This window comes from Hemitrygon akajei, chromosome 8 (genome assembly GCF_048418815.1).
Source record: "Hemitrygon akajei chromosome 8, sHemAka1.3, whole genome shotgun sequence".
Lineage (NCBI taxonomy): Eukaryota > Metazoa > Chordata > Chondrichthyes > Myliobatiformes > Dasyatidae > Hemitrygon > Hemitrygon akajei.
This window is the reverse complement of record NC_133131.1, coordinates 113402674-113427863: the sequence shown is the minus strand read 5'-3', so window position 1 is coordinate 113427863 and position 25190 is coordinate 113402674. Positions and strand designations below refer to the sequence as shown.

Below are 25190 nucleotides of genomic sequence, written 5' to 3'. Positions count from 1 at the left end.
AAAGAAAGCCTTCACATTTCTCTCTTGTGTTTAGCCTTCAGGTAAATATTTGCCCAAATTAGAAATGATCCAGTTATGTCTTTGTATGGTAAATTAGCATTAATCTTCTAACCAATTGTTTAGAAATCCCAATGGCTAGGCATCTGGCTCATTGGTGTCCCTGTTCCTGTGCCATCTTTAAACTAATGAGATTTGCTGGAGAATTTTTACTATTATATGTAGCATCTTCTAAAAACAATGGTGAATTGAAAATGTGTGAGGATAATGGGTGTAACATCCAATAAATATGGAAAATCTGTTACTCTGAAACCACCAAAATCCTGATAGTTTGGTTGTATTCTCATTACAGAACAAAGAATGATGTATTTATCAGTACTTGCTCATATTGAGGAAAATATGCCAAGTTCTTCATGACTATTGCTTATGAAATGTCATTTATGTAGGAAAGTTGTCAATTTGTCCTAATGCCCTATAGGAAATAGAATAACTAATTTTGTTAATGGTAATTAAATGATGTACATTAGCAGGAACACCGAGTGCCAATGCTTTGAACAGGATCCTTGCGTTCACATAGGACTTTAACATCTGAAAACTGTATCCATGGTAGTGTATCATTTCCTCTGTTTGTACTTGATTGAAGAGTTGCCTAACTTCATGAATGAATCTGAAAACTGCTGTTTGGGAGAGAAGAGCTTCATCAATTGGTCCAAGCTAAATCTGGAAAATAACACATCCTTGATGATCTAATTAACAGAAAACTTTGTGGATGTCTTTCTTTAATGAAACCATATTAAAGATTATGACATAATCTGACAGAATATTCATGTTTATTGGGAATTATTCTCATATGGGAAGGAGATGAAAAACCAGTCAAAATCACGAGGCAAGCAAGATTAGTGACCTATGTGTAATTGACATTTTTGGTGCAGCGATAGGGAAACAATAGCACTTATTATATTTGCACTGATATTATTATCCTGTAGGATAAGCTACTAACAGTCCTGAATAATTCTCATTCATTAATCTAATCAGATTTTCAATTTCCTGCATAACTTTTTTTTTATTAAAATTGCACAGTCATTAAATTAAGTTTCACCTCCAGAAATAAAAAAAAACTACTTGCATGCTGAGCAGTTCTTGGCTGGTACCACTAATGGAAAATGGACTGAATCCAGTCATTCATGAGCACCACAAAATATTGTTACTAGCTTGAAAAATACTTTATTTAAAAAAAAGTACAGGAAAATTTACATAAAGTTAGATTTCCATAAGTCAGATCATTTTTAATCTGGGGAAGTACTGTATAGTTTTACTAATATTAATTTCCTTCTGTTCCCCATGTTCACCTGCTTCTTCACTTTTTGCACATTTTCTTTCACAACCATTAAGGGACCTAAACAGCTTTCCAGTAAGGCAAAGATTTGCCTGTACCACTTCCAAACTTGTCTACTGCATTTGCTGCTGCTCATGTTGCCTCCTCTTTGTGCAATTGGATCCTCGATTTCTTCACTTGCAGGGCCCGGTCAGTTTGGATTGGCAACATCTCCATGATCTCCACCCACACAGGTGCACCAAAAGACTGTGCTTAGCCCCCTTCTTTACCTGCTTTACGCTTGACTGTGTGGCTAAGCAGAGCTCCAATGCTATATTCAAGTCTGCTGATGACACCACTGTTGTAGGCCAAACCGAAGGTGGTGACAAATTAGCATATAGGAAGGAGACTGAAAACCTGGCTGACTGGTGCCATAACACCAACCTCTTGCTCAATGTGCACAAGACCAAAGAGTGGATTTTTGACTTCAGGAGGAGAAAACTAGATGTCCATTAGCTAGCCTTCTGGAAGAGAGGGTTAGCATCTTTAAATTCCTCTGTGTTATTATTTCAGAAGACCTGTCCTGGGCCCAGCATATTAATTACAATTATGAAGAAAGCATGGCAGCACCTCGACGACTTTGGGTGTTTGTGAAAATTTGGCATAACATATCAAACCTTGACAAACTTCTATAGGTATGGAGTGGCTAGTATGTTGACTGGCTGCTACAATATGGAAACACCAATGCCCTTAACCAGAAAATCCTGCAAGAAGTAGTGGATACAGCCGAGTCCATCACAGGTAAAGCCCTCCTCACCATTGTGCACATCTACACAAAGCATTGTTATAGGGAAGCAGCATCCAACATCAGAGATCCCTACCACGTAGGACATGCTCTCTTCTCACTGCTGCTAGAAGAAAGTACAGGAGCCTCAGAACTCACACCACCAGGTTTAGGAATGATTATTACCCCTCAACCAACAGGTTCTCGAACCGAAGGGGATAACTTCGCTCAACTTCACTTGACCCATCATTGAAATGTTCCCACAACCTATGGACTCGTTTTCAAGGGCTCTTCATCTCGTGTTCTTGATATTTATTGCTTATTTATTTATTATAATTATATTTTATTTTGTATTTGCACAGTTATAACAAAAGACAAACAGTTTTCCATTGATTCTATTATTATTATTATTATTATTATTATTATTCTATAATGGGTTGAGAATGTTCACAAGAAAATGAGTTTCAGTATTGTATATGGTGACACATATGCACTTTTACTTTTGAGCTTTGAACTTTTTCTTGTCAAAATCAAACACAGACCAGGTGACAGATTTGCAGAACCCTGACAATATGCTCATTCTGAAAGTGACTTGATAGACTGGGTTTGTTTTCTTTGTGATGGAGAAGGCTGAGGGTGGACCTGAGTGAAAGTTATGAAAGGCTCTGCTGAAGTTGATTGTGGGAAAATTTTCCACTAAGCAGAGATCCCTATGACCACAGGGAGAAGTTTAGAAGGGACTTGAAGAGTTTTTCCATAGAATTTGCTTGTAATGTGGAACACATTCCAAGGGTGACAATGTACCATTCTGGAATTGGGTTTGTGGCCATAGAAATGCCATTTGGCCCCTTTGTCAATGGAATCTGTGACATTTCTCTGTCACTCTTGGAAGGCAATGATGGACTAATTCTAGACCTTAACAACAGTTTTATCTGTAGTAGTGCAGTCTTAACAGTAGTAGTGCATACAAAAGTAAGACCAAAATTGTGGTCAAGTGTAATTTCATGGAATTAATTTAGCAGAAATCTTCAGGATGAGTTCATAACATCCTTTGGAGTTGGTTTCATAAACAAGCAGAGTGCAAGCTGTTTTAGTTCTGGCCATGTGCAGTGTGACTGGATTAGTTAATAATCTGCTCCTTTTGAAGCACTTTGATCATAATGTCAACTACTGCAGATGCTGGAAATTTGAAGCAAAACTTCAGGAGTGAGAGAGATTTAACATTTCAGGTCATTGACTATTAATTAGATGAAGCGCATAAGTATTTTCCTTTCTTTGATTTCTTAGATTGAATATTAACAATAAAATTCAGTGCAGGTTTTGCAGCAGTTTAGGGAAATTATTTGGAACTAGAAACTTGTCCTACGAGAAGGTTGATGTGCAAGTGGTCCACCATAACTTGAAGCTCCATTTTTATTGCACTACATGTATTTATTTACCCAATCACTTATGTTCAGCAATATATGAAATGAAAACATAATATTTTAATTAGTATAATTTTCAGATGGTATGCAGGCAAAATACAAATTTGAAGCTTGATTCACAAACAAGAAAAAATCTGCAGATGCTGGAATCCAAACAACACACAAAATGCTGGAGGAACTCAGCAGGCCAGGCAGCATCTATGGGGGGAAAAAGGTACAGTCAACACTTCATGCAGAGACCCTTCAGCAGGACTGGAGAAAAAAAGACAAGGAGTAGATTTAGAAGGGGGGTGGGGGGAAGAAAAACACAAGGTGACAGGTGAAACCGGGAGGGAAGGAGGGTGAGGTAAAGAGCTGGAAGTTGATTGGGGAAGGGGGAATCTGCTGGGGGAGGACAGAAAGTCATGGAAGTTACTGCCCCCTCCCTCCACCATTCCCCATCCCCTTTATTCCCCATCCCCTTTATTCCCCATCCCCTTTATTCCCCATCCCCTTTATTCCCCATCCCCTTTATTCCCCATCCCCTTTATTCCTCCCCCTCACCTTATCCTCTTCCCTACCCATGGCTTCCCTCTGGTGCTCCTTTCCCCCTTTCCTCTATATTTCTTTCGCTAATCAACTTCCAGCTCTTTACTTCGCTCTCCCTGCCAGTTTCACCTATCACCTTGTTTCTCCCTCCCTGCCCCCTCCCTTTAAATTTACTCTTTTTTTCAGTCCTGATGAAAGGACTTGGCCTGAAATGTCAACTGTATTCTTCTTTTCCATGGATGCTGCCTGGCCTGCTGAGTTCTTTCAGCGTTTTGTGTTTGAAGCTTGACTGTGTGTAGAAAACATTTAAGAATATTTATATACATCATTGTTAGGACATGGAACAGCAGTTGATTGGGAAAATGAGACATGAGTTTTGTCCAATTGTTTTCTATGTAATGATCCATTTACTTGAAAGCCTTTTAATCAAATTGTGGTTGCACGTTTAATTCTGTAGTCTTGTTTGTGCTTGTTGAAGTGATTGAAAGAACCCAAGTTTTTTGCCTTAGTGGAAATTAATTTGATAAACACAAAGGTTTAGTTGAAGGCAGTGGCAGGGCCTGATTTCTTTTGTGTCTACCATATGTTGTAGTAACAGGACAACTTATTTTGTTTGAAGGGAAATTGTGCAATAATTCTCTTCTATATTTAACAGTCTGTACAGCTGAAAAGTGCGTAAGCATCTGTTTGCATCCTTTGACAATTGAAGAAGCCCTTTGTAGAAGTTTCCTGCAGAGGTACAAAAGCACGTTTTGTCCTTCCATCAACAAAATTTGTAGATTAAGTGGAGTGTAATACCACCAATGTCGTCTCCACAAAACTGCCATATTCATGGGAAGTGTGAGCAAATCAACATTGGTGTCCTCTCTCCCAGGATAGCATCCCTGACTTTGAGATTCCTGTACTGAGTCTGTGATCTTGGGCAAATCCTGTCATTCGGGACCCTGACAGCAGATTCCCAAACTAGCAGTAGCTATCCTTGAAACCCACATGAGAAACAAGTCGGTCTCTGTTCTGAAGAACTGTCTAAGAAGAAACGTAATGTGTAGAATTGTTATTCTTTGTTGTGAGTGATGCAGAGTTTTTAACGGGTATGAAAAAGTATTTCTAGTTCAAGTTGCTGAGTCTATTTGACTAGTGATAGATTTTATAGAAGAATTAGACAGCATAGCCCTGTTGTTTAATTCTGCTTTGAGATCAAAAGTAACAATGCATCTGGCGCATAAACTTGGCCTCATTGCTCACTGGTTTCCTGCTGTGAATTCATTATGTCATTGTTCTTTCAGTTGCATGTTACAGTCCTTGTTCATGGCCTGAAGCAGCATTGAGTAAAGTGGACCCTTCAGATACCAGGGGCTCATTGTTTAGTTAGGGCAGGATACTATTCATAGCAAACTTCATCTAGAGTGCAAATTGCTTTCATAAGGGGAAGTTGGACTTTGTTTTTCCACAGTGGATTTGTGAGGGCAACATTTGTATATCGAGTTAAATTTCTTGATCCAGACCAAAATGAGCAAACCTTCGTTTTGGAATTGGTGTGAACTATTCTAGAAGTCTGGACAGTTAAACCATTCCAATAGGTAGGGGTGTGTGTGTGTATATGTATGTATAATATGTTTTTTTTTTATTCACTCTATATTCCGGTAGGGTTGAGTGTGCTCCTTTGCTGTGGATTATGTTTCACATTTAATTGGCCTGTAAATTTGATGAAGGTAAATACAGATCCATGATGGCAAAATGGAGTCTGAGTTAATAAAAATGGGCAACTTTAATATTTGTCTGATGTATTACAACTATACTGGTGTTAGAACTGAACTGATGCACAATTTTCTACAACACCTGGTTAATTTGCCCTCCTGAAGTATTTTCAAAAATGTTTAATCTGTTTTTGATTCCTGAACTCTGACTGTAAAGTGGGTCATGGTTAATACTATTCCTTCATCAGTGGCCATAGGACTATCCTCAGCTGAACTGGAGGACTTAAATTGAATTTAAATATGCCACTGAGCTGATCGGACTTTTTAATCCTGAGCTCTATTATACTTGTGTAGTTAAGCTGATTATCCTTCACCTTATTTGAAAATGACTTGGTTTTACTTGACACTTACTCGGTGTCTGAGTACAGCTGTATCTTCTCATAATTTACTACAGTTGCATTGTTAACAGGAAGAGTTGGTCGCAAAGAATGGTATCAAATGTGCATGAGAGTAAGTGTGGCACAAGTTCAAATTAAACTAATGTGTGGGAAAGGTGCCCTTCAGGATTTTCCTTTTTTGGTTTTAGAACTTAATTGAATCCAGTGTGCATACCCCTGACTTCAGATGATCAGGATTTCCTTATGAGGGAGAAAATAACACTAGTTAAGATCATGACTTGTGTTGTACGTGTATAGTTACTTGTCCATGATATGTTTTTTCTATTTTCTGGTTCTGTTTATCAGGGGTTTATAATTTTGCTTTTGCTCGGTTCTTCAAAGTTGGTTACTGTAAAAGCAAATGAAGTTTCAGATGTTGGAAATATGAACTAATAAATGCCAGGGATACTCAGCAGCTCAGTCAGCAACTGTAGAGAGGGAAATGAGGCTAATGTTCCAGGTTGATTTTTTTTTTGGATTTATTGGGGCTGAGAGGGAAATTAATTAGTCATGATAAAATGGTGAAGCAAACTCAATGGACCAAATGGCCTAATTCTGCTCCTACATATTATGGTCTTATTCAAGATTTTCTGATTTCATTCATTTAATTATTGGGTGCTTACTAAGTGTGACTCCAGGTAGTTCTGATTTTAACTCATTTGAATTTTGCCAGGAATGTTCTCGAGCCACAATTCTTAAAATGTGTTTTGCATAATGCCTACTGCTAGTCTCTCGGCTGTTAGGCCAGAGGCTGCTCTTGACTTAATGTTACCTGACTGTATAGCACCTATCATTGAACTAACAAGTGGTAGGTAACGTCAGTATAAAAGAGTTTACAGTGAGGGACACTTAAAGAAAAAAAACTGAGTGCGATTAATGGCAGGATGTAGACCTGATGCAAGAAAATCAAAGTTCAAATTAAAGTTATTATTAAAGTACATCTATGTCACCATATACAGCCTTGAGCTTAGTTTTCTTGTGGGCATACACAGTAAATCCAAGAAACAACAGAATCAGTAAAAAAGCACACTCAATAACCAATGTGCAAAAGAAAAACTGCAAATAGAAAAGTAATAAATATCCGACATGAGATGAACAGTCCTTAAGTGATTCCATAGGTTGTGAGAGCAGTTCATTGACGGGTTGAGTGAAATTATCCACTTTGGTTCAAGAGCCTGATGGTTGAGGGGTAATAACTGTTCCTGAACCTGGTGTGGTGTGGGTCCTGAAGCTCCTGTACCACCTTCCTGATGGCAGCAGCGAGAGAGCATGGCTTGCCTGGTGGGGGGTCTCTGATAATGGATGCTGCTTTTCTGCGACAATGCTTATTGTGTAGGTGTGTTCAATGGTGGGGAGAGCTCTATCTGAACAGAGTCATTTCCACTTTCTGTAGAATTTTCTGTTCGAGGGCATTGGGGTTTCCATTCCAGGCCATTGTGTAATTATGGTGATTATGAAACTTAAATGCCTTCAGCCTCAGGACTCCTCATGAATGAGACAAAAGTATTCAGAGCCAAACTAAGTAACAGGGGTTAAGATTCAGAACAATTGTGTTTCAGTTAATTGATGGGGCAGATTTTTAGGGCCAAAGGTTCCTTCTCTTATGCTATTCATTTGGTTCTTCACTCCATCGGTACTCTATCGTGGCTGTAAATGATATTACTGTATAACTTGCATTCAAAATGCTTCTAACATTGAATTTCCTACAGAAGTACGTGAAAATATTATTAATGTCAGCGCTCACAGCAGGAGCTTGCTTAAGGAATTTGCTTTAGAAATTGTCAGGGCAATCTCTTAATGTTTCTACAGCAGATTCAGATTTATTTATTTATTACTTGTACACCAAAACATACAGTGAAATGTGTTATTAACAACCAGCACAGTCAAAGGTGTGCTGGGGGCAGCCCACAAGTGTTGCCCCACACTACAGCAGCAACATAGCATGCCCACAGTGTTTAACACAACACGGAACACGAGCAGCAGCAACAACTACAAAGCATAAGGAACCACCCTCCCATCCCCTCACAAACACAGGCCACCTCTGAGCCTCCAGTCCTTGGCCACAGACTCTCAGTCTCACAGACATTGGGCCTCAACCCTCCTGTCTCCAGCCCAGAATTGCCCTCTACCGCCAGACTTGCTGACTTCAATTTTTGACCTTTTGGGCTTTCTTCCTCTGGATTAGCCAAGCTCCGGACTACAACCTTTGGCTTTGCCCTCTGGACTTTGCTGACCTCTGGGTATCAACCCGAGGACTCGCTAATCATGGGTTTGATCTTCAGGCTTCAATCCCAGAACTCGCCAATCACAGGTTTAACATTCCAGCCTCAACCAACCCAACCTCCAGTATTGTTGCTATTTTGTTAAGTATTGTAACATCCATTTCTAATTAAAACAGCAACAGTCTCTTCTGCCTACAATGCACAGAATTCCCTTTCCTGTAGTCAGTTCACCTGTAGCAACATTACTGTTGAACATAAGACTTGTAGGAATCCATTTCCATTCATAACATTGGATTCAATATGGGAGAGGGGGTGGGGTAATGGAAAACCATGATATGGGTGTTTTGTCTGGCAGCTCATCTTCTCTATTGCAGGGGTATACAGGAATAATCTAGCTTTTTGATTCCTCTTACTGAAGTGCATGACCTCTCATTTCCATGCATTAAACTCCTTTTGCCAGGATTTCTTCCAGTCACTCTATCCAAATGCACCTCATCACAATTGGTGTTCTCATCACAGTGTGCCATTCGGCCTATATTTATACCCTGGATTGAACCAGTTTCTGGGTGGTCCACTAGCTGCATCTTTCCAGCCTGAAATAGACCCATTTATTCAAACTTTTTTTAATATATGAGAACCATCTTAACACATGTTCTCAATATCTTGAGCTGGTAAACTATGTGCCAGTCTCTTATGTGGCACCTTGTAAAGTGTCTTTTGAAAATCTCAATAGACTACATTTACAGCTTCCCTTCTATCAACTCTTCTTGTCACATCCATGAAGAATTCAGGCTTTCCTTTCATGAAACTGCATTGATTAGCTGTGATTATGTTTCGTTCTGAAATTATTAATCACTTTGTTCTTGATTATTGATTCTAATAACATCTTGCCAACAATAGATGTTAAAGTAACTGGCCCATAATACAGCATATTTTGTCTTCTCCTTTTGAACTGGGAAGTAACATTAGTTATTTTCTAAGCTTTTGGTACCCTTCCTGAATTTAGTAAGTTTTGAAAAATCTCAACCAATGGATGTACCTCATAGGAACATTGTTTCCCATTTCTCCTTTTGGATAATTTTTTAAAAAATCCCATCTTGGATATATTTCATCATTACTTCCTAATTGGAATCTTGAAGCTTCCCATCTAATTCTGTGGTGTGAACATCAGCACCAGGACAGCAAAAAGGAGAAAGTATAGTACCAAATTCCCAAACTAGAAATAGCCAATAAATTCAAGCTTGCCAGCATGTTTAATGGGTTTCTTCAACGTGGGGAGAAAACTGATCTAATCTTGAGCAAGCGATATTCCAACAAATCAAGAGTAGCTACATGGAAGTAATTTGTAGCAATGTGTACCATGCAGACGCAACTGCACAGAGAAACACTTGTATAAAAGAGCAATGCTTGGGTTTGCTATTGATTCTTGCATTTAGCATGACTATTCAAGAATCATTGCAGTTGGGCTTTGCAATAAAATCAAAGAAAACTATGCTTTTTTTTAGGCTGTAGTTTTTCCCTTGTGAATTCAAATTTCACATAATGGTCAGTCCACTTAATTAATATGTTTGCTCTGTTTGTTTATTTGCTTGTTTATCTGTCATGTGTCCTTGTACCTTGTAATTCAATCTTTTTAAAGATGCAGCTTTATAACGGGCCATTCTGGTCCAACAAGCCTGCACAACTCTTACAACCCATTAACTCATACAGTGCTTCAGAATAATTCCCATACAGTCATGCCTATCCTTATCGCAAACCTCCAACTTGTTAAGTTTAAACTTCAAACGGATGAAGTAAGTCATTGCATCAGAGATAAATTCAAAGTTCATCATGTGAAGCAGCGATTCAGTGTGCAAGCAAGCGGGTAATCAATGCAATAAGCTCTTGAGATGATGGTGAGAGTGATGGTTTTGATCCAGACGGAAATAAAGAATGCATGCTGGGATATAGTATATAAATAGAGATATCATATTGTAGCTATAACATACCTGGAGATTGGTTGAAAATGGCCCCACAGAGAAAACTGTATGGCTTAAATGTCCATATTAGATCAATTTCATTTTTTAAGTTTAATAATGAGATGAGCAAACCAAAATTTTCAATTCCACCCGCATTGATGTTCAGAGATATCTGAATACTTGTGCAAGAATCAAACAGTTAGCAAGCAGGCACAACAGGTAATTAGAAAGGCAAAAAGGGAATTGGAATTTAGCACTAGGAAAGTATTGTTACTCTTGTCCTTTTAGAGATGTATTTACACTGGAGGCAATCCCAAAAAGACTCATTCTGCTGAATCCTGTGACAAGACTGCTGCACCACGAGCTGCTAAAATGTAGATATATTGGCGTTTAGAAGAATGAGGGGTGATCATGTTGAAACATACAAAATCCTGAACTGCATCATAGGGCAGATGTTGGAAGAATTGAGAATGAGGTACATATTACAAGATTAAGGGTTGGTCTAAGGTACCCAACAACTTCTTACAGAGGGTGGGGAATCTCTGTGATTTTCCCCAAAGGGTTGCAGAGACCAGATCATTGGAAGTACAGATTTTTTTTAAACCATTAGGGAAAATTGAGAGCTATTGGGAACTGGCACCAAAGAGGATCTGAAACCTGAGATAGATTGACAAAAATTGTCAGGCATGAGGGCCCTATGGTTTTCTCCTCCTATTTTCTTGTGTTTATGTTCATGGAAAAAGAGCTGAACATCTTTTGAAAATGCTAATTTTGCAGAAATCGGACAGTTGGATAATTTGTACAGCTGAACGAATGATCAAACTCATTCTTTTTGTACATTGTGAATGAGCTGCTTTCTTTCGGTTTTTAAACTTCTGCTGTCCTTTTGTATTCTGCATTTTGGTGTTTGGAGTTCTTTTGTAAACTTGTGTGCTCCTTATAATTTGCCAATCTTGTGCTTTAAATTATTAAATGTTTGTATACATCAAAGTGTTTATTTTTAGCATTATACCAGAAGTAACATAGCAATTTGAGTAGGGTGGGGATAAAGAGGTTGGAAAATAAACTTCAAAGTAAGTTACAGTTACTGCTTGTTATGCTGCTGGTGTTTAGGGCTGCAAAGTAAGTTTGGAAGTTAAAATATTTCAGTTTCTCCCCATCGTTCTCCTGGTTTTATCACGGTTGAGCCATGTAATTGGTGTGAGATCAGAAGATGTGTTTATTGGGCTGCACATTTTGATTTTAATTGTATTTTTATATTTAACACACTGATAATGGAACTTGCAGTCCTCTGGAATCTGAGCAGGTAAATGGACTGAGCTGAGGCCATATGCAGAGAGGTCTTTGTTTCTCTGCTTGTGGATCATGCTCCCCAAACACAACAAACTTTACATCTGTGGGCACTTTAAACTGGCTGACCACGCGTATGTCATAACCTCTTTAGTTTTAAGTAGCATCATGACACAGGAAATTTGAAAGCCTTAAGAAAAATGTTGAAGCATTTTAATACTTCCAGGAAGTTTTTGCAAGTGAAAATGCTTACTTCCCTCACCATAGCTCAAGTATATATTAGGACTGGTATTTTTTTTTGCCCTGACCTTTGACCAAATTTTCATTTTCCGTTTTATTGCTTGGGTACCCGCTATTATCGTGGCCAGCTTAATCTCCAGTGCTGTCTGTGTGGAGTTTGCATAATTTCCAATGTCTGGGGTATGTTTCGTCTGACTCCCGTTTCTTCCCATATCCCAAAGATGGGTATATAGGTCATAGGGCACCAAAAATATGGGATTAGTGTAGAGTTGCTAAGTGAAGACTCGTTTAGCTATGATGTGAGCCGTGATGTCTAATTGTTTAGTTCATTAAGGTTGTCATAGCTTGGATGGGGGCTGGGTAGTGGGGATAAGTTCTCACTACCGAGTAAATGCTCCCAACAGTGCTACTAAGACTGTTTCTACTGTCAGAGAAGGGACAAAAGTGGGTTAAAACTAGTTGCTTTGGGCAGATTTGGTTCATCAGCAGTGGGTTAAGCAGCTCATCTAGGAGAAGAAATACTCATCTCAAACCTCTGCCACCTTTGGCTATACCCACTCATGAGAGGGGGAGCCTGCTACATGGGCACTAGCTTGCTCTCCATATTGTTCGGCCCTGGTGTGTATCAACTGAATGTGGACAGTGAGGATGCAACGTTCATAGTCGACCCCAAACAACAGAGGGCCTCCGTAACCTGACTACAAGGTCTGTCCAAACCATCTTGTTCTCATCCGACACTTGCATACATTCAGTTACCTGGAGTGGATTCTAAACCTTTGCTCCCTGTTCCCCATTTGTACATCTCACAAGCTGCCCTGAGTTGTGTTGGACTTGCTGAGATCAAACGTGGAATCTAGCTGATGGGCAGGAATCTTTATCCTTTACGTAGCTGGGATCTTTGGGGGAGCAAAGAGATGCTGCTTGATACAGTCAGCAATGACTAAAGGCCAGCTTTGTGAGGGATATGCCTTAAATTGCACACAGCTGTGCCTGCTGTGTGGTTCAATATCTGATGTGCTACAGTGTGAGTAGTTGTAAATGTTTGTTCTGTGTTTTGTTGTGGGTTTAGATAAAATACTGAATTGAAATTCTGAAGCAAGTGTTTCTCATTGGAAGCTAGTTTATTGTTTCACACAGCTGACTGCAAGTTGACAAATTGCAGAAAATACTTTTCTATATTGTGTGCTTCATGGGTCAGATGCATTGTGTAGAGAGCAAACTAAAAGGCAAGTAAAGCATTTCAGCCGGAATTGTGATCTTCAACTCCAGGGTGTTGTTGCTGCTGGTGGTTGAAATTTCCTGTGTGACTTTATTGTTGGTATTGTGATATGATCTCGGTTTAATTCTGCAGTAGAAGGTTGAACATTCTCTTGTAATTGATGTACCATGATGAAGGTTACTACTTATATGATGGGCCAGCTCAGCAAGAACTTATTAACAATGAGATTATTAGAACAGATATAGTTTTAAAGCAGTCATAGTTTGTTGATTTGGGGGTCGTGGGAGAGAACTTCCTCACTCTTTGAATAGTGCCCTGAGACATTTGGACTCCGACAGCTGCTTAGAACTGGATAGCTTGCATTGTTGCATTTATCAGGGAGAACGGCATTCTGTTAAATTTCAAAGTGAGCAAAATGATCTATTATAACCCACTTAAACATTTTTTATGCTGGAATATTTAAAGTGTGTTTAAAATTGTCACCGGCAATTTAGTTGTATATCAGGCCCTTGGATTCACCTTGTTCAAGCCGACCTTTTTGCCCATCCATGTTAATCCCGTCTGCCTGCATCAGGCCTTTATCCTGTGCTTTCTATTCAAGTAACTGTCTAGATGTCTCTTACTCTTTGTTGTTGTGAGTGTTAGCACCACCACCTCTGGGAGTATGTTCTGGGATATATACCCTCTGAAGTCCCTCTTTTTTTTTGTTTTTAACTCTTTCCTCTCAACATAAACCAATGCTCAATTTTTTTTGATACTACTTATATGGGGGGGGGGGGGGGTGTGGAAGATGTAATCTACCCTGCCAGTCCTTTAATTTTATTCACCTTCATCAGGTCACCTTTGAACTTCCTTTGCTCAAAGCTGGGCTTCAGAAGGGATACGCGTATATTCTTGAACTTGCTATATTTAGTTGGTACTTTCACAAAGGAATAGAAAGGGACTGGGGTGGAGGGATGGACTTAGAATTTAATCACTCTGTTACTGTGTGGAATCCACCCAAATCTGCCAAGCGGATTGCTTATCACAAGGCTACTAATGAATGTTCAGAATTCATACATTCAAATATTCATACTGAATGTTCTTGCGTAAGATTTCGTGCTGCCTTATGCTTGGGGGTGTGCACTTGTGCCGTACAGGTGAACTCCAACTGGTCAGTGAGACATTGTGAAGGTTTCCCAACTCTGAACCTTTACCAGGTTAACTTCGCATAAATACAGCAGGTCCGTTGAAATGAATGGAAGAAAATTATTTGTCTGCATAAGTGAAGCTTTGTATCTGATTTAGTTTTAGTGTTTTAAATTCTGGTGTGTGTGTATGTGTTTTTAACAGACGTGGTGAGTTTGAATGTCCTTACTTACAAATGGATATTCAGTGTCTGACCGCATTGACCGTGGTAAGCCTGGAATCTTACAAACTGGCTTGGGCCAAGAATGTAAGGATTAAATAGTTGACTGAAATTATCATGTTGAACAGTGATTGGTGAAACTCATTGAAGCTAAGTACAGGGCTCTGAATGTCACTAGGAAAATTGTAGAGATGCATTGATTGGACTAATGAGTGCCATACGGTATTCAAATTATTGGGAGCAATTCTGAGACAGATTACAGCAGACTCATCAGCTGATTGACAATAAAGAACTATTAACTAAAAAAGAAAACTTGGGAAAAATTAGGGTTGTGCTAAATAATGTCTAAGTTGTGGTAACTTCTACTTTGAAAAAGGACCACTCGACAATTTCATGCCCAAAAGAACAACTTTACCTGGAATGGCAAACCAATATTTAGATACAGAGGCTTTCAGGTAACTCAGGCTGGAACTATATACAATGCGTACCGGGAGTAAAACCCCGTCAATCCCGGAACCGGCCTCTTTTTACCAGCAGCTTCACGATTTGTATTAACTTACTTTTAATAATACTCACATTACAACACTTCTCCCCCTTTTTAAATCCAACATTCCCCAAATATAGAAGAACTGGGAAATAAAAAACAGTGGTATCATTAGCTTGCGTACCCCAAAACTTATACTAGTTTACCAATACAAAAACACTGGGAAAACGTGGTAGATTCAACATTCAATCTAACAACCGTCCAGCCAAAGATTCAGTCTGTCAGGAGCTTTTGCGAGGGCGCTGTGATCTATGCAATACCCCCGGTGACCCAGCAGGCACCACTGGTGAGGATGTTTTGAGTGGATCTGCTGTTGGGGGCATGTGTGTCCATGTGAGAATGTCCATCCTCTTTAGCGGACCCTGATCCTTTTGCCAGCGTCTCTCCCTCTAGCAAAGTGACTGGTGGACATGCTTCCCCAGTAGTCTGTCTCACCATTGGATACTCCATGGGACTGTCTACCTCTGAGCCTGAATCATGATGCAGGTGTGTGTGATCCTGATGTCTGCGGAAAACATGCAGTCAGCTTAACAACATAGGAGACTGGACCACTCTGCTTAAGGATAATCCCAGGGAGCCATTGCTGATTGTTGTTACTGCTGAAGTTTCTCACGTAGACATTGTCATCCAGTTTTAACTGTGTTTCTCACACGTGTTGATCATGTCCCTCCTTCTGCTTTTCCTGTTTTCTCTCCACTTTTGCCTTCATGTCCAGGTGCAGCAGGTCCAATCTTGACTTGGGCCTACGCCCCATCAGCATCTCTGCTGGAGTGCGTGCAGTCGTAGTCTGTGGCATGAGGCGGTACTTAAACAGGAAATGTGAAAGCCGGGTGCTAAGAGAGTCCCCTGTCATCCGCTTCAGGCCTTCCTTCACTGTCTGAACAGCCCGCTCAGCCAAGCCATTTGAGGCTGGGTGGAAAGGGGCCGTCTGAATGTGACGAATGCCATTCTGCTGCATGAACTCGCTGAACAGCCACTGGTGAACGTTGGGCCATTATCAGTAACCAGAGTGTCAGGCAACCTGTGGAATGCAAACACTTGCCTGAGTTTGTCTATGGTTGAGGGGGCTGTGATGTTGCTCATGATGTGAGCTTCGATCCATTTGGAATGTGCGTCTAACATTACAGGAAACATCTGGCCCCTTTATGGGGCAGCAAAGTCCAATTTGGCCTAGACCAGGGGTAGAATGGCCACTCCCATGGGTGCAAAGGAGCTGGTGGTGGCATGTTCTGATTGGTCTGACATTGCGTGCATAATTTTACCTTGTTCTCCATATCTTGATCCATTCTTGGCCACCAGACGTAGGATTTTGCAAGGCTTTTCATTCGAGACACCCCTGGGTAAGTCTCATGAATTACCTCCATGATCTGTGAACGGCCAGGGGGAGGCACGATGACCCTCGCCCCCCAGAAAATGGAGCCATCCTGCAGACTCAGTTCTGCCTTGCCTTTGGCATAAGGTCTCAGTTCCTCTCCTTCCACAACTCTGGGCCAACCTTAAAAAAGGAAAGTCTTGACTTGAGACGGGACTGGGTCCCTCTCTGTCCACTGCTTGATCTGGGTCACCTTTACAGGTGTCTCTGACCGCCTCTCCAATGAAAACAGTCTCTGGAGGCACATATGTAGTAACAGGCGTCTCAGGTAAAGGGAGTCGACTCAGTGCATCGGCGTTTGCATTATCCCCATCCGCTCTGTACACAATAGTATACTGGTAGGCTGACAATGTGAGAGCCCAACGCTGTATCTTAGTTGAGGCTAGCGGTGGGATGCATCTGGTCTCCCTAAAAAGGCTCATCAGTGGCTTATGGTCTGTATAAATTGTGATTGCACGTCCATAGAGGTACTGATGAAAACGTTTGACTGCAAAAAGAATGGCCAGACCTTCTTTGTCTAGCTATGAATATCCCTTCTCAGCAGCCATCAGGGTATGTGAAGCAAAACCAATAGGCTTCTCTGAATGGTCCTCCATTACATGTGAGAGTACTGCCCTGACTCCATAGGACGAAGTTTCGGATGAATGGGTGATCGCCTTGTCTGGGTCATAGTGAACAAGTAGCTTCGCTGAGTGGAAGAGTTCTTTCACTTCCTTGAAAGCTTCCTCCTGCTCTTCACCCCACTGCAACCTAGTATCACTGAGAAGTAGCTTATACAGTGGGGCCAAAACCTTTGAGAGGTCAGGAAGAAACTTGTCATAATAATTCACCAGGCCCAAAAATGATCTGAGTTCAGTGATGCTCTTGGGGCTTGGGGCCTCCTTGATAGCTTTCACTTCATCCTCCACAGGGCAAAGCCTCTCAGGTGTGATCTTGTGTCCTAGGTAGGTCACACTTGGTGCCAAGAACAGACATTTTCCACATTTCAGTTGCAGCCCTGTGTCTAAGGGCCTCAAGTTGGCCAGATGCTCCACCTCTGTGGCTCCTGTTACAGACCAGCAACAATAGATGTAGAATGGAGTCAGGGAATTATTGCAAAACAACTAAATTTATTAACATTTACGCAGAAATATAGAAAATTAAACAAACGACTAACTTAAACAGAAGTTAACGGTGTTATGCGTCTATAGCTCCCAAACAGTCAAACCTAAAAACAATTGTCTTAGAGTGGCGGTTTAGAAAGTCCAGGTGGTTCATTAAATAAGTGAGAGGAGAGACTTGTGTATTCATGATGCAGCAAAGAGATGATCTTGGAGATTCACTATACAGTGGAGAATCGATCTGGCAGAGATGAAGAAACAGTTATTGTAGTTTGCAGCTGCAGAGTACTTTTTCCTAAGAGTCCAAGAAGAGCGAGATTTCACAGAGTAACTGACAGGCAATGTCCCTTTCGCCGAAATGGTCACCACACAACACCCGAGACCATGCAGGGGTTAACCAAAAGTGTGTGCCACAATCCACGTATGGATTATACAAAATGTCAGTCACATTCTAAATGCAGTGATGCCGCCTAACCCAATCCTTTGGGTTCGTTCGAAGCCTGCAATCTTCACCCTCTCTCTCTTCCCGTCGATTCCTTAACGACTCCTTACCGAGTGACTCCCGATTTCTCGCAATTGGTCTGTTTCTTTTTTTTTAATATACCGTCAGTATACGTCATCAAGTGAAGCTTACAGAACAGAAACTACGGATTCCCAGCAAAGCGAAACTATGACCACGTGACGCCCACAGGAATCAAAACTACAAACTTCCAGCAAAACAAGACCATAGATACATCGCACTTAGTAAATGAAGCTAATATCACGTCATCCACAGGAATCGAAACTGTGGACCCATAACACCCCCATGATCAAAATATTATCAAGATACACTGCTACATGCAGAATCCCCTGCAGCAAAGAGTCCATTGTCCTTTGGAAAATGGCGGGGCTAGACGCCATTCCAAACACCAGGTGATTATATTTGAATAATCCCTTGTGTGTATTGATTGCGATGTACTCCTTTGAATCCTCGTCGAGCAGCAGCTGTTGGTAGGCGTGGCTCATGTTCAGCTTTGTGAACATCTTACCCCCTGACAGGGTCGCAAACAGGTCATCCACCCGTGGCAATGGGTACTTCTCCAGCTTAGAGATCTGATTCACCGTAAACTTGTAGACCCCACAAATCCTCACCGTTTTGTCTGCCTTCAAAACTGGAACAATGGGAGCCGCCCACCTTGAAAACTGGATGGCTCAATGATGCCCAGCCCCTGTAAACGTTCCAGCTCCTCCTCGACTTTGCCTTTCATGGCATAGGGCACCGACCTGGGCTTAAAAAAACATGGTGTGGCCTCAGGGTCGACATAGAGTTTCACTGTCACACCCTTCAGTGTGCCCAGCTCATCCCTGAAAATGTCACTATACTGCTGCAGAATGTCTTCCGTCGTGAGTGCATGCTTAATTTCATGCCAGTTGAGCTGGATTTTGCAAAGCCAATCACAGCCCAAGAGACTGTCCCACTCCCCTTAGCTATCACCAGCCTGGCTTCAGCCTTCTGAAATGTCCAATATAACACCCCTAAATGAGGTATGGGCTGCCCCGTATAGGTCCCGAGTTTGAGCTTAGATGGTCTGATGGGAGGCAAGTTGGACCCCTATGTCCTCCTGTACGGTACGTCTCCTCACTAATGACTGATGCAGTAGCCCCTGAATCAATCTCGAACTTAAAGTCCTTTCCCCTGACAGTGACTGTGGCATAATATGGTTCAGTTGGTTGGTTCCTCATCCGTTTCCACCCCAAATATGTTGTAGGCACACGCTGCCTCTTCGTCGTATACTTCTAGATGGTGTGTGGCTGCCTGAGTCTGTTGAGCTTTCCCCTGCCCAGGCTTAAACTTACCCTTTGAACTCCTGCACTTTTTAACTAAATGTCCCTTTTTGCTACAAGCATGGCAGACAGTATCTTTGAATTTGCAGTCATTTGCATAGTGCGTTCCTCCACACTGAAAACATTCCACCCTCTTTGCCTGTTTACCAGACTCCCTCCGGACTTGGTGCACTGCCGCCGACTGCGACCCCCCCCCCCCCCCCATGTCCTTTCTGGATATCCTTGGCATTATTAGCAGCCATCTCCATGCCTTGGGCAATCTCTAGGGCTTTCTTAAAAGTCAACGGAGGGGTTTCTCCCAGCAAGCGGCATCGCATGGTGTAATTATTAATGCCACATACTCATCTATCACGGAGCATGTCAACCAACCCTGCTCCGAAATCACAATGCTCCGACAGCTGACTAAGCTTGGCCACAGAATTGGCCACAGACTGACCTGGCTTCCTAAAATGGCTATGAAATTTACACCGTTGGGCTATCACAGAAGGATTTGGATTGTAGTGGTTCCCCACGAGCTTGACCAGTTCGTCCTAGGGAATGTCCCCCCTGGTTTCTGCAGTGCGGCTAAGTTTCTTATCAGCTTGTACGTCTTTGCCCCACACTCACTCAGGAGAATAGAGTGCTTCTTAGCCTCCTCAGTAATTCCATAACACAGGAAAAAGTGTCCCAGCCTTTCCACATACTCCAGCCAGTCCCCATTTCCCTTCACCGATAGTCCCGAATGCAGCCGTCTGAACACGAGGCTCCTCGTCCTCTCACAGCTCCTGTTCGAAATGGGCCGACCCGCCCACAAAACCAGTTCACCTCGTCGCCAAAAATAAGTGGTAACTTCCACTTTTAAAAAGGACCACTCGACAATTTCATGCCCAAAAGAGCATCTTTATCTGGGACGGCAAATGATATTTACAACACAGAGGCTTTCAGGTAACTCGTACGTCATGGCCGAGGAACTATATACCATGCATACCGGGAGTAAAAAGAATGGAAGTAAAACCCTGCCAACCCGGAACCAGCCTCTTTTTACCAACAGCTTCCCGATTAGTATTAACTTACTGTTAATAATACTCACATTACCAGGGGTGTCAAACTCATTTTAGGTCACGGGCCGGATTGAGCAAAATGCAGCTTCATGTGGGCCGGATCAGTCGGACGCGTGCGAACGCAGCTTTCGTTGCCTCTGTTTTTTCAGCCTGCTCTCATGTGTCTCAGTCTCTGCTATAACTACAAAATGTTTCACTTTACAAATTCCGTTTCTTATGAAGAAGACTGCTGAGCAAGACTGCCGAATAAACACTAAAAACCCTGAAAACCTGGTACCTGAATAAACTCAGCATTAGCTATATCATACGCCATAGGCACTTCGATTACTGGGGCCAGCTTTAATAGTAATTAGATATTATCTCGTGGGCCAAAGATAATTCCACCGCGGGCCGGATTTGGCCCGCGGGCCTTGAGTTTGACATATATGCATTACACCATAAAGTGATTGAACAGAGGGATTTCAACTTTTTGTAGTGGATAGATATACGGTGGCATGCAAAAGTTTGGGCACCCCTGGTCAAAATTTCTGATACTGTGAATAGCTAAGTCAGTAGAAGATGAACTGACCTCCAAAAGTCATAAAGTTAAAGATGAAACATTCTTTTCAACATTTTAAGTAAGATTAGTGTATTATTGTTTTGTACAAATTAGAGTGAAATAAAGGAAAGGAGCACCATGCTCAAACCCCAAGAGATTTGAGCTCTCAGATCACTTCCCGTCAATGGAACAGAAACACTGCGGGTGGCGGGTCCTGAGCTCCTCCGGCTCCCGAGGTCCGCTGGGTCCTAAGGACCACCACACTGAGACAGGCTAAATGGGACAAGTGGGGGCTGTGCTGGGTTTGGGTATTGGATCCTCCACAATATTCCACGTGGGAATTTAAACTGGAGGTGGCAGTGTTTTTTTTTACGAGGTTGAGTTGTGAGCTCGACATCAACCCGGTACAGATGGTACGGGAGTCACTGGATTGATATCAACCCGGCACAGGATGGTACAGGAGTCACTGGATCGATATCAACCCGGCACAGGATGGTATGGGAGTCATTGGATTGATATCAACCTGGAACGGGAGCGGTCTGTCACTGGATCGAACCTCCATTCTCGAGCCCGGCGCTGATCTCACTGCGCCACCAGCCGATCGGAACGAGGGGTGGAGGCAGGGTCAGGGTGAATCTTACTAAGAAAAATTTAAGCCAAAAACAAAGTTAAACACTCAACACAGCGTCAATGGCAACAACTTAAAATGGCTGACAGCGTCATGATCCGACTTAAAATGGTGAATGGCGTCGCGATCTGACAGCATTCTCCTTCCTTGGTTCATAAGTACGAGTTGTCCGTAAGTCAGACGTTTGTAACTCGGGACTACCTGTAATTAGAGCTGCTTTGTTTCTAATGTGGTGCTAGTGTTGTAAAGGTGGTGTAATGATGTATTGTCTGGCCTAGTGGTCTAACGGGCCAGGGAATAAAAAATAAAAAAGGTGAAAGTGGGTTAGTTAGACAGCAAAAAAAAGCCAGCTTTGGTATAAACAAAGTGGAAGTCATCTAAAGTTGGAGAATTCACTGCAGGGTTCTGCAGCTACAAGGTGCCCAGAATTTTGGGGTGTATTTTCCAACCAATAACTTTTTTCCCAATGTGTAAGTTGTTGTTTCTTTAAGGAAGTACTGCAGCATTATGTTTCTGGAACGGCCTCTTGTTGTATGCAAATTTTATAACTGGCACATGGAAAGCCATCATTCTTCAGTGTTCTTGGACAGGAGTAAAGCCAGTCATCAAGTTGAACAAAATCGAGAGAGTATTTCATGTATGTCATTTTATAAATGGAAAAAGCTTGTGCAAAAATACTCAAGGCCTTTGGATTTTATTTTTGGACTTAGCGAAGAAAGTATAGCCATTTACTGTCTCCACTACTGTATGTTAAATTAACTTTCACCTTTCATCCACAGTGCTGCTGGTGGTGAGATTTTCAACCAATGTGTAGCTGAGCGGGAAGAAGCCTTCAAAGAAAAAGACGTCAAACGACTGATGAGACAGATTTTGGAGGGTGTTGCTTTTTTGCACAGAAATAACATCGTTCATCTTGATTTAAAAGTAAGTGTCGTCATCTATTTCTAAAACACAACAACTGTGAAAATTGAAGGGATATTATATACCACAAGCTTTCACGTGACCCTTCAGTTGATCAGTGCAACATGCACGCACAATGCTGGAGGAACTCAGCAGGTCGGGCAGTATCTATGGAAAAAAGTAAACAGTTGACTTTTCGGGCAGAGCCCCTTCATGAAGGGTTTTGGCCCAAAACATTGACTGCTTACTCATTTCCATAGACAATGTCTGGCTTTCTAAGTTCCTCCAGCATTTTGTGTGTTGTTTGAATTACCTGCATCTGTAGATTTTCTCTAGTAGTTGTTCTGTACATTGTCTTTTCATGTCAAGTCAGTGGGCCTTGGTTAAGAGTGTGTGTGTGTGTGTGTGTCTGTAAACATATGTACAGTTTAACTCTAGATTAACTACTTGTAGTCAATAAACTATTTGTACCAATTACTGTGAAGTAAATATGATCCAGATACAGCTTTTACCTTTGAACCTTTGCCCTTGTAAAGTTTAAATAGTTAATTCTTTAATTCTTTGTATGTTAAAGCTAATAAATATAGTCTAGACTAATTGCATAATTTCCTCAATTGGGGGGATTTATCAGTGCTGAGCATAATCTTCCAGAACACATTTAGAAATTTGGAGAATGTGAAGATTTAATGATGGGGGAAAGATTTAAATGCCACAAAAAATAATTTTGGGGTTCTACAATAATTGTTACAAATTTAACTGAATTTTTGAGAATTTGGTTAAAATGTACTATGGATTACATTAAGATTTGTTACAAAGGTTATGACTTCATGTTTACATTTAGGAAAATTGTAAAACAAAGCTGGATGTGACAAAATATAAGCTTCGTAAGAAGAGTATTGCTCCTATCCAAATCAGTAGTGAACAGTAAAGGATATTGAAAGGTGAAGGGCAGTGGAGGGACAGCAGGGGCATTCCTTCCCCCATATTGATCAAGGATATTTATCGTTAAGAATGTGTATCCATGTGTTCAATGTGTTTTAATCTGCCTCTCCAAAAGTGAAAAGTTCAAATGCTTGTGCATGTACCTAGATAAAAAGAAAATGCCCTTAATGTTCAGATTCTTTAAAGCTGTAGAAGCTATGGGGAAGGATAAAACTTAAGAATCTGTCACTGGAGGGAAAAATAGTAGGTAAACTAATGGTATCTAAATCTGGAATGTGGATATGTTCCAGAGATGAATCTGGAATAATAGATATGTTGGTTGTAGAACACAGAACATTACAGCACTGTACAGGGTCTTCAGCCCATGACTTTATGTCAACCTTTTAACCTATTAAGATATATCTAAGCCTTCCCTCCTACATGGCCCTCCTTTTTTTCCCATGTGCCCATCTATGAGTTTCTTAACTGCCCCTAATGTGCCTGCTTCAACCACCTCACATCTCAGGATGTTCCACACATTCCATCATTTACCAACATTTCCTGGATTCTGCAGAAGTCCAAGATATTTTTTTTAAAAAACTGCAGTTGAAATGCTATTCAAGATAGAGAGGCAGCAAGCAAGAAACTATTGTCTCGTTAGCAGATACTGGTCAGAAGTGCCCCGAGGATTTTAATGCTGTTGAACTTGGTGATGTAATGCCATTCAGTGTCAATAGCTTATTTAGACTCTTTGTCATTGACTAGTAGTTCAGCACTTGAATGTTACTCGTCACTTATCAGCATTTGCCTGAATGTTACCTCAGACGTGCTCCGTGCAGGCAGGGACTGTTTTATTTGTGCAGGATTTACAAATGGAATTGAGCATGGTGCACTCATCATGAAAACCTCCATGTTTAAACATAGGATAGAAGGAAGGTTGATGATGAACAAAGAAGGTTGGGGTTATGAAACTGCTGAGGAAATAAGTGATGTGATAGTGTTGCTTCTGTCCTATTTAGACATGTGGTATGATTGCAATATTCTACTAGGTTAAGAACTGCTATCAAGTAGTATATATTCTGCTATACATTAAGAAGTACTGCAGGTTTAACCCATCAGCGAATTGCTCGTTGGCGGAGAAAATGAAGGAGCTGCGCATTGTGCTGCTGCCTAAGTTGAAGGAGGCATACAGTCTAATAGCAGATGACTGTCACGGTCACTTTTCTTGTGATCGCAGCACCCTTTTGGCCATTCTTACTGTGGAATGCTGCAAGTTTAATTCACTGATACATTGGCTAAGAGCAGGGGTGAACAGCAGGGAGCTGCATGGCCTCGGTCATAGCAAGGACTAACTAGGCCTCAAGCAGCGGTTTTACAGCTACCTGGAGAGAGGGATTGAAGCCAATGCAGGCCACTGGGGTATCGGTGTGTTTTTCTCTCCCCCCCCCCCCCCCACCCCCACCCAAGTGTTCGCTCGGCAGAAGATGAGCTGTGTTGTGGTCAATTGCAGATTTTTGTGGCATTCAATGGACTCGGGGCCTCAAGCCGTGGTGTCACTTGTTTACAGCCGCCGGGGGAGAGGTGTCAGAGCTGGTGTGCTCCAACAGGGGTAGTGTGGTGAGATGTCCAGGCTGGAGTCTGTGCTGACCCCAGTCTTCACTTGGCGAAAGACAGGCTCTCTTGTGGTCAACTGCAAATTTCTATGGCATTGATGGCTCAAGTCCAGACTTTTTTTTAATTGTGTGGCTGTTTTGCACCTTGGCGCCAGAATAACGCTGTATTCATGCGTGTTCGTGTATGTTTGAATGGCAGTTAAAATTGAATATGATTCCAGTTACTTGTTTTCATTTTTGTTGTGTATTGA

General features: G+C 41.4%; 1 protein-coding gene across 1 annotated transcript in view; it reads left to right on the top strand.

Annotated features, from left to right (window-relative positions):
- stk17a (serine/threonine kinase 17a) overlaps window positions 1-25190 on the top strand; it is a 107384-nt gene that overhangs the window by 57152 nt on the left and 25042 nt on the right. Inside the window, exon 3 of the mRNA XM_073054405.1 lies at window positions 22285-22429. Coding sequence (XP_072910506.1) covers window positions 22285-22429 — 145 coding nt within the window. The remainder of the gene's footprint in view (window positions 1-22284; window positions 22430-25190) is intronic.